The sequence below is a fragment of the Hemibagrus wyckioides genome, linkage group LG17 (genome assembly GCF_019097595.1).
Source record: "Hemibagrus wyckioides isolate EC202008001 linkage group LG17, SWU_Hwy_1.0, whole genome shotgun sequence".
NCBI classification, from domain to species: Eukaryota; Metazoa; Chordata; class Actinopteri; order Siluriformes; family Bagridae; genus Hemibagrus; species Hemibagrus wyckioides.
In genome coordinates this window covers 21,877,794-21,892,054 of record NC_080726.1, presented here as the reverse complement: position 1 = coordinate 21,892,054, position 14,261 = coordinate 21,877,794, and the positions used below count along the sequence as shown (strand labels likewise).

The window sequence follows — 14,261 nt, the reverse complement described above, 5'->3', positions numbered from 1 at the left end:
TGGTTTGGTACATTTATTTATATCTGCAGTTATATTTACAGTCTTACTTTACTTTAAAATGGATTTTTCCATTTTTCAGTTTTAAGATAAGATAAAATAAGATAGGATAGAACTTTATTAATCATGAAATCAGATTGCATGAAATCTTGTAATCAGATTACAAGAAAAATAAATATAAATGAAAAATAATTGAAATAATCTATACACTACATTGCCAAACGTTTTGGGACACCCCTCCAAATCATTGAATTCAGGTGTTGTTTTTCAGGGGTTGGGCTCAGCCACTTAGTTTCAGTGAAAGTAACTCTTAATGCTTCAGCCTCATACCAAGACATTTTGGACAATTTCATGCTTTGTGGGAACAGTTTGACGTGACTGCACACCAGTGCACAAATCAAGGTCCATAAAGACATGGATGAGTGAGTTTGGTGTGGAGGAACTTGACCGGCCTGCACAGAGTCCTGACCTCAACGTGATAGAATATGTTTGGGATGAATTAGAGCGGAGACTGCGAGACAGACCTTTTCGTCCAACATCAGTGCCTGACCTCACAAATGTGCTTCTAGAGGAATGGTCAAAAATTCCCATAAACACGTAAACACCTAAACCTTGTGGAAAGCCTTCCCAGAAGATTTGAAGCTGTTATAGCTGCAAAGGGCAGGACAACTCTGTATTACATTTATGTGCATGTAAAGGCAGATGTTCCAAAACATTTGGCAATATAGTCTAGAATTTTATGAATCACAAAGGAAAATGCTTTTGCCAGAGCCTGCTTTAGATAACAAGAAAAAAAGACTCTTTCTAATCTTTAAGGAGAGATGGAAGACAGGGTTTTTACAATAGACTGGTCCGTTCCATGAGGCATGGTCATTATCATAGCAAACTTTGCCATTCTTGGTTGAAGCCCTGTGAGCTTTTGACTTGCTGTTGTCCACCTCCTGGAATTGCACCTTCACCTCCAGCCATTCCATGAATGTTGGAATGGGAATCTGTTTGACAGATTCATGCAACATGAGACCCAATCTCAAGCCTGTAGGGCCCAGCTGCTCCATTATACCCACAAGTGACTGGACCTCCAGTACAAAGGGATGAAACGTCACCTGGTTTGATGTTGTGGCCACCATCAGATTAAACATTATAGATTTTACATTTGTTTATTGAGCACAAAATATCCAACATTAAACATCTTTGCCGGCAATCTAACAAGACCTCCCAAGAACATGAAGTCTGGTCTTCAGTGCACAAGTTTATGGAAGTGTGCCATGCCTCCGTTAAAGGAGATTCCCAAGGAAGCCACTAATCTCCAAAATGAACACTGCTGCCCATCTGAATTTTGCTCAAGCCCACATGGATAAGCCAGAAGCTTATTAGAAGAATGTTTTGTGGACAGATGAATCCAAAATAGATTTTTTTGGCAACTAAATCTAAAGTCAAACATTGCATTCCAACATAAAAAACCTCATCCCAAGTAAAGCAGGTTTGGGGCTGGTTTATTGCCTTGGGTCCAGGATGGCTTGTCATTATTACAAAATCACACAAGGGAATGTGTCCATGATCTGAACCTTAATCATATGTGGGTCATAAAGCAAAGCAACAGAGAAATGGTAAAAACTGGATAAATATAATATTTTGAAATGGCCAAGCCAAAGTCCGGACCTTGACAGAGTGTATGATATGCTATATTGCCAAAAGTTTTGGGACACCCCTCCAAATCATTGAATTCAGGTGTTGTTTATCAGGGGTTGGACTTAGTTCCAGTGAAAGGAACTCTTAATACTTCAGCATACCATTTTGAGCAATTTCATGCTTTGTAGGAACAGTTTGTGGATGACCCCTTCCTGTTCCAACATGACTGCACACCAGTGCATAAAGCAAGGTCCATAAAGACATGGATGAGTGAGTTTGGTGTGGAGGAACTTGACTGTCCTGAGTCCTGACCTCAACCTGATAGAACACCTTTGGGATGAATTAGAGCGGAGACTGTGAGCCAGGTCTTCTTGTCCAACATCAGTGCCTGACCTCACAAATGTGCTTCTAGAGGAATGGTCAAAAATTCCCATAAACACACTCCTAAACCTTGTGGAAAGCCTTCCCAGAAGAGTTGAAGCTGTTATAGTGTATTTAACGCCTTTAACACAAATGGAGGAAGCATCAAGGTTTGGGGCTGCTTTGCTGCATCTGGACCTGTAGAGTTTGCAATAACAAATGTAAAGTTTAATTAAAAATTGTATGAAACAAATACAGACAAATCAGGTTAACAGCTTGTTTTTTAAGAATGTTAGAAAAGTTCACAGGGCATCTGGTGCACATTAGAACTGAAATCCATCATCACACAACCACACACACACACACACACACAAAATGTTGCTCACCCAGGAAGCTACTTTATCGCGAGCTTCACTGGAAGTTAAAATAAAAGCCTAAAACAAAAACATATACATTCTTTAATGTTCCTGAATGTGCAGTGGTCATTGTAAACTGCTTGGCCTTTGTATTCATATTTTGGGAAATAGAACCAAGAATATTTGTTAGAACGTATTATAATTAAAGCATGAACAATCAAACCAAAAAACCATGGCCAATTCAGAAACTAGAAACCGCTCTACTCTTGTTTATACAACCAGAGAGCAGATCTGAGGGAGGAAACACCTTGTAGATGCACCTTGTATACCTTGTAACTTAACTACTCTTTACAGCTGTGGTGAGCAGAAAAGCATCTCAGCATACTGAATCATGAGGAGGATCTGCTACAAGAGAACATCCATCCATCCATCCATCCATCCATTGTCTATACCCGCTTATTCCTAATTAGGATCACAGGGGTCTGCTGGAGCCTATCCCAGCGCACATAGGGCAAAAGGCAGGGGTACACCCTGGACTACAAGAGAACAATTATGCTCCAATCCTGAAAGCCAAGGACTCTAAAGCCACAGTGAACACAGATAAAATTGGAGAAAAAAAAACCAAAACATCTGTTTCCTTATGAATTGCATACTGTTCTATCAAGTGACAGATTCTGATGAAGACCAGCCAGAACAATCGCATATCACCATTGTGAATCACAGATCTTCATCTTTAGCGTAGATATCTTAAAGATTATATGTTATATACCTAGTGTGGAATGTTCTTCCTCGATCTTTTAAAACAAATAAACTTGTTATAACCTGCCTCTTAGAACATATTTGCGTAGGTATGTGTGGGTTTTCTTTAAGCTGCTTCACCTGTGTTGAGATGTCCTCTCACGTTCTTGTCTGAGTTTCTTCTGGCTTGCATCTGGTATTAGCTGGATAAAGTTGACCAGAAAGATGAGCTACTGTTGGTCAAATTGCTGCAGAAGTTAATGCTGGTTCTGATAGAAAGGTGTCAGAATACACAGTGCAGGATGGGGTCAGGGCTGTTTTGGCAGCAAAAGGAGGACCAACACTATATTAGGCAGGTGGTCATAATGTTATGCCTGATTGGTGTACAAAGGCATGTCAGGACTTTGTGAATGAAAATGAATAGTGGACGAAAACCAAGACTTAGTTATAGGAACCGTCAAACACTTTATTGAAAGAATGTACAAAAGAGTAATGGTGTAAAACCTGGACAGCTGAAGACTGAATGAGTGATGAATCTTCATGTACATTATTCTGAACAGGAGGTTGAGTTTATGTATGGAGAACCCACAAGGAAGCGTACTAGTAACTTGGACTGTCTGGTTCCATAAAAAAATGTACTGTACAGTGGCACTCGATGAACTGGTTTGAGTGTTTCAGAAACGGCTGATCTCCTGGAATTTACACACACCAGTGTCTCTTGAGCTTAGACAAAGTGGTGCAGAAACATCCTGTGTGACAGCTGACAGGAAGTCTACGGTAACTCAAATGGCATGCTTTACAGCGGTGGTGAACAGTGAGGAAGAAGAACACCCGAAGAACATCTGTTCCCTCTGCGTTTTTTGTTTTTCATACCATTTTGCCACTGTTGTGTTTGAAAATCTCAGATCAGCCGTTTCTGAAAACACGAGGAGAATTCCGAAATCTAACTTGATTTCTTGTACATGTGTGAAGTTCTGACTTTACTTTAAATCATATTTTTTTCAGTAGAGCAACTTTAAATCTTTTAAAGAAAATTACAAACATATATATTTATATTTATAAGAAAATGGAATTCATTCTGCTCTACTGTGAGGAAGGACGTCCATATGGCGTGATTTTGGATATACTGATAGCGTATCATGGAGTAAAGATTAGTTTGTGATCTCTAAAAACACACCAGGTATGTATGGAAGACCAAACTGTTCCAGATTAAAGGATGTAAGGAGCGCTATAAGAGCAGAGCTGTGTTCATACACACACCAATCCACTTTCTACTGCTGCAGATACTGCTGGACCTCTATATCCTGAGTGACAGATGTCTCGTCCAATCAGAGGGAAGAATTTTGTTCGCAAACTATACCTACCTTTTCCAATTGTTCTTGTGTTTTGGGATTTGTTATTTTGTTTTGTACTTCTCTGCCACCTTAATAATGCAATCAATATAATTCTAGTTTTTGCACATTACCTTATTATCTCTTATACCTTTAAATTTCTAGTATTTAGTATTTTTTGTTAGATTTTATTTTATTATATTTTATTTGTTATATTTTGTACCCTTAAATTCTGGTATTTAGTATTTTTATTTATTTATTTATTTATTTATTTATTTTTATTTATTACCTTATTACCTATGCTTGTGGATATTGCTGGAAGTTGTAAATTTTCCATTGATGAATAAAGTATCTATCTATCTATCTATCTATCTATCTATCTATCTATCTATCTATCTATCTATCTATCTATCTATCTATCTATCTATCTATCTATCTATCTATCTATCTATCTGTCTGTCTGTCTGTCTGTCTGTCTATTTCAGTTCTTTCATCCCAAAGGTGTTCTATGGGGTTGAGGTCAGGACTCTGTGCAGGCCACTCACTGTGAACTGGTGTACAGTCATGTTGGAACAGGAAGGGGTCATCCCCAAACTGTCCCCACAAAGTTGGGAGCATGAAATTGTCCAAAATGTCTTGGTATGAAGCTGAAGCATTAAGAGTTCCTTTCACTGGAACTAAGGGGCCGAGCCCAACCCCTGAAAAACAACACCTGAATTCAATGATTTGGAGGGGTGCCTTAAAACTTTTGTCTATCTATCTATCTATCTATCTATCTATCTATCTATCTATCTATCTATCTATCTATCTATCTATCTATCTATCTATCTGTCTATCTATCTATCTATCTATCTATCTATCTATCTATCTATCTATCTATCTATCTATCTATCAGGTGTTTCTATGCTTCTATTAAAGTGGACGGTGAGTGTGAAGTGGACGGTGAGCGCTTCTTCCTCCAGCTCAGCAGATGGCGCTATTTTACCACAAACTTCGTGCCTCACAGCCGCCAGTAAAGCAGAAAAGAAGAGGCAATAGACGAAGTTTGTATTGAACCGTGAAGCTTCGGTGGTATGTTTTAACTTGTCTCAGGTAAACACGAGGACGTTTACACATTTCTCTCTGCTTTAATAAATCACGTGTCATATATTATATGTGTGTGTAACGTAATGGTGTGGAGTTTATCCAAACAAATTAGTCAAAAGAGCTTGTGAGCTGTTAGCCACTGAGAAGCTAGCAGCAGTCCTGAATAGACTACATGAGATTGGAATAAAGGCTCGTGCACCCTATGTAGTGTGCGTCCGGCATTTAGGATGTAGCCTAACCTGTGTGGTCAGATATCTCTATTCAGTTAAAACTAGCCTTCTAGCTCATTCTCTCTTTCTTTGATCATCTTTTTGAACCCAATAGTAAGACAGAATGAAGGTAAAAAAGAAAGAAAACAGTGTTGTGTAAATGTCTGTGTTCTTGTGTCTCACACTAAACCCTAAACCCCTAATAAAGTGTCCTGTTGTCCATCCCCCCCCCAGAACCGAATCATGAACTTGTGGTTCTTTGTTCTCGAATTGCAGGTGACCATGGCGAAGGTTCCTGTGGGTAAAGTGCTGCTTCGCAATGTCATCAGGCACACAGACGCACACAACAAGGCCGGTCATCAAGTCCAGACTTTTATATTTTTATTTGATTTGATTGTTCTTCTTGTCTTTGTAATTTTGGTCTCGGATAATGCTGTAATAGATAAGGGAAAAACGACCGAAACAGGACCTCCTACATCATAGACAGATCATTTCATGGAATTTTTACTTCCTTTTTAATTCAGCTCTCTTCGTCTGCCTCAATCCGGTCACTTTCTATGTATGTGTTGTTGATCTTTCGGCCGCTCCCTACGTGTGTGAGGGGTCGCCACAGTGGACCAAGTGGTCCACGCAACAACTTAGCGCAGGTTTTACACCGGATGCCTTTCCTGACGCAACCTTCCCATTTTTATCCGGGCTTTGGAACCGGCACTGGCTGGGAATCAAACCCACATGAGCCACCAGCGCCCTCACTTTCTATGTATATGAACTCATATTTGGGCCACAGCTCAATTAAATTCTTGATTCCGTTTGGTCTGAAAGCTTTGATTCATTTTCTATAACAGCAGCTTTGACAGTAGTGCTGTCTATAACTCAAACCACATTTATTATTTTATTGTAGAAAAGACATTATTATTATTATTATTATTATTATTATTATTTTTCATTTACATTATTGACTGTCCAGTGTCATCCAAATGAGGATGACGTTCCCTTCTGAGCCTGGTTTCTCTCAAGGTTTCTTCCTCATATCATCTCAGGGAGTTTTTCCTCATCCATCACCTCAGGCTGTTCATTAGGGATAAAACAGTAAACTTTATCATTTTTTCAGATGAAAAGGTTTTATTTTGAGCATTAAAATGAGGCATTGTGGAGGAACAGCAGTTTATATCTGCTGTAACAGGAAATTCTTTCTTTTAATGATGTTCCACAAGCCCATGACCCTGTCGCCCGTTCTCCACTGTTCCTTCCTTGGGCCACTTTTGATAGACACTGACCACTGCAGACCAGGAACACCCCACAAGAGCTGCAGTTTTGGAGATGCTCTGATCCAGTGGTCTAGCCATCACAATCTGGCCCTTGTCAAACTCTCTCAAATCCTTACACTTGTCCATTTTTCCTGCTTCTAACACATCAACTTTGAGGACAAAATGTTCACTTGCTGCCTAATATATCCCACCCACTAACAGGTGCCATGATGAGGAGATCATCAGTCTTATTCACGGCACCTGTCAGTGGTCATAATGTTATGGCTGGTTGGTGTAAACCTTTAATCAAGTCTTCTTTTGATTCACATCGGTACAGATGTTTAACCCTCTGTCCTGTGTTGTATGACTGCAGATACAGGAGGAGTCAGAGATGTGGAAGCTGAGGGACATGGAGCTCCAGACTCGTGAATCAAAGCAGAGCTGGAACACAAGGTTCGTGTCTACTTTGTTTCTCACTGCACTTTAAGCAGATTGTGATTGTCACCTGATTGCTTTTTTTGTTTGTTTGTCTGTTTAAAGAAGCAGCATGCACTGTGACCGGCACCTAAAAGAGTCAGAAGGATCCGCACGCGGCCGGCTTGGTGAAAGGGCGTGTCTCTCTGAGAGAGACGAGCGAGAGGCACGTTACTGGACACGAAAACTCTATGAATTTGAGGCCAGTGATCCAGACCGGTCAGTTGCCATGCCTGGTTATTCATCACAAATTATTCGCATGATATGAATCCTGTAATTATTATATCAGTTACTTATTTCATTCACTTTATCAGATGGGGTCATAGCGGGTTTAAGGAGCTTTATCCAGAGGAGTTTCAACAATCAGATCGGTAAGAGCCATTTTTAATAAATAAATAGATAAATACATCTGTTAATAATAAGAAGAAGAAGAAAAAGAAGAATCTAAAAAAATCCCACTGGATTAATTACGCTGAGTTTATTCCTAGATGTTGATTTGGTTCTTGAGCCGTGATCATTTATTTTGTACTTGCATTAAAATATTTAAATGTGATTAAATTAAATAAAGCCTTAAATATATTCCAGTAAATTAAAAGCTTACTTTTAATTTAAAATAACAATAATTTTCAAATCAATATAATAATTTCATATCTGAGTCAATAAAATTCTAATGTTTTATTTTAATAATAAATAGTACCAATTTTGGCCCAATTCTTTTCTCACAATTACACCGATCAGGCAAACATCCTGAGCAGTGAGAGGTGAAGTGAATAAACAGTGTATCAGATTAATATTAAAAGTAGAGCTAATTATTTGATCAGATATTTGTCTAATTATTATTATTATTATTTAATCGCTAATTGTATCCTGCTTTTATTTATGACCCAAGAAGATGGATACACTGATCAGTTATATCATTCTGAGCAGTGAGAGGTGAAGTGAATAAGACTGATGATCTCCTCATCATGGCACCTGTTAGTGGGTGGGATATATTAGACAGCAGGTGAACATTTTGTCCTCAAAGTTGATGTGTTAGAAGCAGGAAAAATGGACAAGCGTAAGGATTTGAGCGAGTTTGACGAAGGACCAAATTGTGATGGCTAGACCACTGGATCAGAGCATCTCCAAAACTTGTGGGGTGTTCCTGGGCTGCAGTGGTCAGTGTCTATCAAAAGTGGTCCAAGGAAGGAACAGTGGTGAACCGGCGACAGGGTCATGGGTGGTCAAGATTCATTGCACGTGGGGAGTGAAGGCTGACCCGTGTGATCCGATCCAACAGACGAGCTACTGTTGCCCAACTGCTGAAGAAGTTAATGCTGGTTCTGATGGAAAGGTGTCAGAATACACAGTGCATGATGGGTCAGGGCTGTTTTGACAGCAAAGGGGGGACCAACACAATATTAGGCAGGTGGTCATAATGTTATGCCTATATGCTTTTATAACATTTCTTAAACTTTTCCTTAATCCAGAGAGACAGACGCAAAACATAGAAGAAACGGCAAGGACAAACTGTCTACCGAGAAACAGAAGAAGACCAAGAAATCCTCTAAGAGAAAGAAAAAGAAAAAGAAAAAGAAGCAGAGGACCGAAGGGTCAGACTCGGAGTCAGACAGCAGTGCGACAGACGGCGCCAAAAGGAAGCCGAAGAGGAAAAGCGGGAAAAGCAAACACCGCAGGAAAAAGGCTCACAAACACAAAACGACAGAGCAGGACAGCAGCACTGTCGACAGCGAATCGGACAGAGGGCGAGAAAGGACACACGGGAAAAGGCGCCAGACTGTAACGGACACACAAACAGAGCCTGAGAGGAAAAAAAGGAAGAACTGGAAAGCAGCAAATGAAGAGAAATCAGAGGACAGCTCTGACGAATAATGCACCATCATCATCATCCTCATCCCCGCTGTTTATTCAGTCTGTAAAACAAAAGCAGAAGTTTCTTTATGCATCATTCACACAGATAAGTAGTGTGGTGTCAGAGCTTCATACCTCACCAACTGGATACTTGATGGAACTTTTTTTAAATGATGTAATACACGTGATTTTATATCATTTTAATAATTTTTTGACATGTGCTTGTGGATGCTTTCTAGGTTTTGTATACTATATATTTTTTTTAAAACCAAAACTCAGGTAAAAACAGGTATTTTACTCCCAAATGGATGATAAAAGAAATGCCCAAGAGCTTTGGGGTCGCAATAAATCAATCTGTTGTGTTCTTTTATTGTGTCGTTTTAGCCGAGGGTGATGGCAGTGACGCAGAGTGCTGAATCACAGCTCCAAAATCCCGCTGTTTGACCCTGAGCTTGGCTTCCTGTCTTTTATAGCTTCTTGAAATCGTGTGTGTGTGTGTGTATGCTTGGTGGGTTGGCATCCAATTAAAAGTAGTTATACAGGACTGTATTGGAGCTGAAAGCATCCAGAAGGTGGCGCTGTTGCACCACTCTTTTCTTTTTAAATATTAATAATAATATGTTTACGTTCCACTGATTAATTCGTTGTTTATCTGGCTTGAGTTTAAACTTACTTTATGTTTTGGCAAGATACACAATATTGCCAAAAGTTTTGGGACATCCCTCCACCAAATTCAGGGGTTGGCCTCCTCCCCTTAGTTCCTTAATGCTTCAGCATACCAAGACATTTTGGACAATTTCATGCTTTGTGGGAACAGTTCCATAAAGAAGGAACTTGACCGGCCTGAGTCCTGACCTCAACCTGATAGAACACCTTTGGGATGAATTGATCCAGGCCTTCTCGTCCAACATCGGTGCCTGACCTCACAAATGTACTTCTAGAGGAATGGTCAAAAATTCCCTTAAACACACTCCTAAACCTTGTGGAAAGCCTTCCCAAAAAGAGTTGAAGCTGTTATAGCTGTAAAGGGCGGGACAACTCCATATTACATTCATGTGCATGTAAAGGTAGACGTCCCAAAACTTTTGGCAATATAGTGTACTAGTTCTGCACTTCCAGTGCTGCAAAGCTACCTGTTAGACTCTTTACTGGTTGAACTGGGGTGCATATTCAGACATCTGATAGCATCAGATGTGATATATCTGGATAAAAGTCTATGTCCCTGTCTGTAGGTTTGGCTTTGAACAGAAATGACCAGTAGAGCAGTTGTTTTTGTTTTTGGGCTCTCACGTCAAGCGTGTAAAGAGTGTTGTGCTGTACCTGCTGTGGCCCAATGTGGTGACGGTTCGTTATCCGGATCACTGGCTGACGCTCTCACGTGTAAACAGTGTGTCCAGGGTAGAGAACATTGTGTCACTGGGACGGAACACTGGCCATTTCTAAAGAGCCTGGCACACAAACACAAAACATCAGATCATCACATGATCCCAAGATGGATGCAAAGCAAATGAAACACAGGGAGCTTTAATTAAGTGTCATCATTTTTAAACTTTTCATCCTCCTTCCATCTCCCAACACTAGTAGCACTACTGAAGGTGTAAATAAACTGTAACGTGACACGGAGCTCACAGAGCGCCTTTTGTTTAAACTATTTGGTCTCATAAATTCCATTTCCAGGAATCAGATTCCGGTGAGTTAGTGTAGGACTTTCATTCATTTTTAAAGCAAAGATGCTCGATGTGAATGAATATAAGTTAAAAGAATAGAGCCATGTTTCCTTTCCACACAGTATGATACAGTATGTGTTATATATTAAACATATCCTGGATTCTCCTGATCAGGGCCGTCATGGATCCAGAACAGTAACAGTGGGGATGAGATGGGAACACAGACTGGATAGGATGCAGCTCCAAGAAATTGTGATATTATTCATTAATATTTGATGGGTCATATGATGAGAGTAAACAACTCTTTCTCTCTCTCTCTCTCTGTCATTCACTCTGTCTCTCTAGTCCCTCACACACACTCTCTCTCTCTCTCTCTCTCTCTCTCTGTTTCTCTGTCTCTCTCACTCACTCTTTGTCTCTTTTTCTCTCTCTGTGTCTCACTCATTCACTCTCTCTCTCCCTCTCACTCCCTCAATCTCTCTTTCACCCCCCACTCACTCTCTCTCTCCCTCCCTCTGTCTCTCTCTCTCAGACATCCGTGGCTGAGTAATGATGGTGATGATAACCATAGGAAGTGTGACACACAATAACAGCCGGTTTAAAATGTGTGCCACTTCCACTGAAAGTCTGAATCGGACTGAATCATCCTTAATTCTTACTTCACTCTGGTTACATGAGTACTATGTTCAGTAATGAAGCTCCTTGATATAGCATACTCTTTGTGAATGATGTGTCCTATTTAATCAACGAGTCTTGTGGATGGTCCTACAGGGATGCAGCGAGGAGAAAGGATAACAGAAATCATTGCTAAAAGTACAGAAAAAATGAGTCCGAATCTCCTTCTTGCTTCAGTGTATAATGCTGTAGATTACTTCTGTGATCATAACAAATCCAGGACTCACACTAGACATCCTTTCAACACACAGTAATGTTTGACTTTACAGTATACAGTCATTTATAATCCCACTGCCATGATCTAGATTTCTGCTAAGCTCCTTTCTGAACAATTCCTATTGTTCAAACCATTATCTAAATACTATGGAATTTAATTGAATTGATTCCAGGCCATTACACATCAGAGCCAGTGGCCCAAGGTTCAACAATTCTTTTGCGCTTTCTTTTTTGTTTTTCATTTTTGGTTTGAAAGTTCTCCAAGCTCTGCGTTATTACGGCTCTGTTTGTGGATATTTGGCAGCCAGAGACGGATGATATCATCGGCATCATTCCATAGAGTTATGTGTGCCAGATGAAGCAGTAAGTATTAACCAGCAGTGGATCATGTGCTATAAGGCATGTAAAGGGAATTCAGTTATACTGGGAATGTTTTCCGTTTTGTTTTGTTTTCCCTAATACAGAGAACATTTCTGAACTGTGTGGATTATTTGCGTAAATGATAAGGAAAATGAATCATATTCTAAAGAAGCATAGCTTTGATCAAAAGTGAATGAAATGACATTTTTGGTCATTTTTGGACACGTTCGAGCCATATTCGTCTTCGTTAGTAAACAGTATGGGCTGCATAGTTTAACTCGACTGAATTGTCTTGCAAATGTTTGACCTTATTGTGCAGCTAGAGAAGGATTTAGATGAGGATGAGCTCCCTTTTGAGTCTGGTTCCTCCTAAGGTTTATACCTAATTCTGTTTCAGTGACTCTCACCTCTGCCCTGCTCGTAAGGGATAAACTGATGAATTTTGTACATATACAGTATCTCACAAAAGTGAGTACAACTTTACATTTTTGTAAATATTTTATTATATCTTTTCATGTGACAACACTGAAGAAATGACACTCTGCTACAATGTAAAGTAGTGAGTGTACAACAAAAGTGGCAACAAAAGTGAATACACCCCTAAGTGGAAATGTCCAAATTGGGCCCAAAGTGTCAATATTTTGTGTGGCCACCATTATTTTGCAGCACTGCCTTAACCCTCTTGGGCATGGAGTTCACCAGAGCTTCACAGGTTGCCACTGGAGTCCTCTTCCACTCCTCCATGATGACATCACAGAGCTGGTGGATGTTAGAGACCTTGCGCTCCTCCACCTTCCGTTTGAGGATGTCCCACAGATCTTCAATAGGGTCTGGAGACATGCTTGGCCAGTCCATCACCTTTACCCTCAGCTTCTTTAGCAAGGCATTGGTCGTCTTGGAGGTGTGTTTGGGGTCATTATCATGTTGGAATACTGCCCTACGGCCCAGTCTCAGAAGGGAGGGGATGATGCTCTGCTTCAGTACATGTTGGCATTCATGGTTCCCTCAATGAACTGTAGCTCCCCAGCACCGGCAGCACTCATGCAGGCCCAGACCATGACACTCCCACCACCATGCTTGACTGTAGGCAAGACACACTTGTCTTTGTACTCCTCACCTGGTAGCCGCCACACACGCTTGACACCATCTGAACCAAATAAGTTTATCTTGGTGTCATCGGACCACAGGACATGGTTCCAGTAATATCCTTAGTCTGCTTGTCTTCAGCAAACTGTATGCGGGCTTTCTTGTGCATCATCTTTAGTAGAGGCTTCCTTCTGGGATGACAGCCATGCAGACCAATTTGATGCAGTGTGCGGCGTATGGTCTGAGCACTGACAGGCTGACCCCCCACCCCTTCAACCTCTGCAGCAATGCTGGCAGCACCCATACGTCTATTTCCCAAAGACATCCTCCGGATATGACGCTGAGCACGTGCACTCAACTTCTTTGGGCGACCATGGCGAGGCCTGTTCTGAGTGGAACCTGTCCTGTAAAACTGCTGTATGGTCTTGCCCACCGTGCTGCAGCTCAGTTTCAGGGTCTTGGCAATCTTCTTATAGCCTAGGCCATCTTTATGTAGAGCAACAATTCTTTTTAGGTCCCTGTAGGTGTGCTGTGGTATCTGGCACCAAGATATTAGCAGCAGATCCTTTAGGTCCTGTAAGTTGCGAGGTGGGGCCTCCATGGATGGGACTTGTTTGTCCAGATGCTGGATTGAATTGAGATCTGGGGAACTTGGAAGCCAAGTCAACACCTCAAACTCATTGCTGTGCTCATCAAACCATTCCTGAATCATTTTTGCTTTGTGGCACGGTGCATTGTCCTGCTAGAAGATTCCACAGCCATCAGGGAATACCGTTACCATGAAAGGGTGTACATGGTCTGCAACAATGCTTAGGTAGGTGGTACAAGTCAAAGTAACATCCACATGGATGGCAGAACCCAAGGTTTCCCAGCAGAACATTGCTCAAAGCATGACACTGCCTCCGCCGGCTCGCCTTCTTCCCATAGTGCATCCTGGTGCCATGTGTTCTCCAGGTAAGAGACGCACACGCACCCGGCC

General features: G+C 40.9%; 1 protein-coding gene across 1 annotated transcript; it reads left to right on the top strand.

Moving 5' to 3' along the window:
• The first annotated feature begins 4,935 nt into the window (after positions 1-4,935).
• nkapd1 (NKAP domain containing 1) lies at positions 4,936-9,643 on the top strand. The gene is made up of 6 exons (XM_058412884.1): positions 4,936-5,503; positions 5,983-6,057; positions 7,327-7,406; positions 7,494-7,646; positions 7,742-7,798; positions 8,897-9,643. Exons 2-6 carry the CDS (start codon positions 5,989-5,991, stop codon positions 9,297-9,299), a joined length of 762 nt encoding a protein of 253 aa, XP_058268867.1. The 5' UTR covers positions 4,936-5,503; positions 5,983-5,988; the 3' UTR covers positions 9,300-9,643.
• Positions 9,644-14,261: the final 4,618 nt, after the last annotated feature.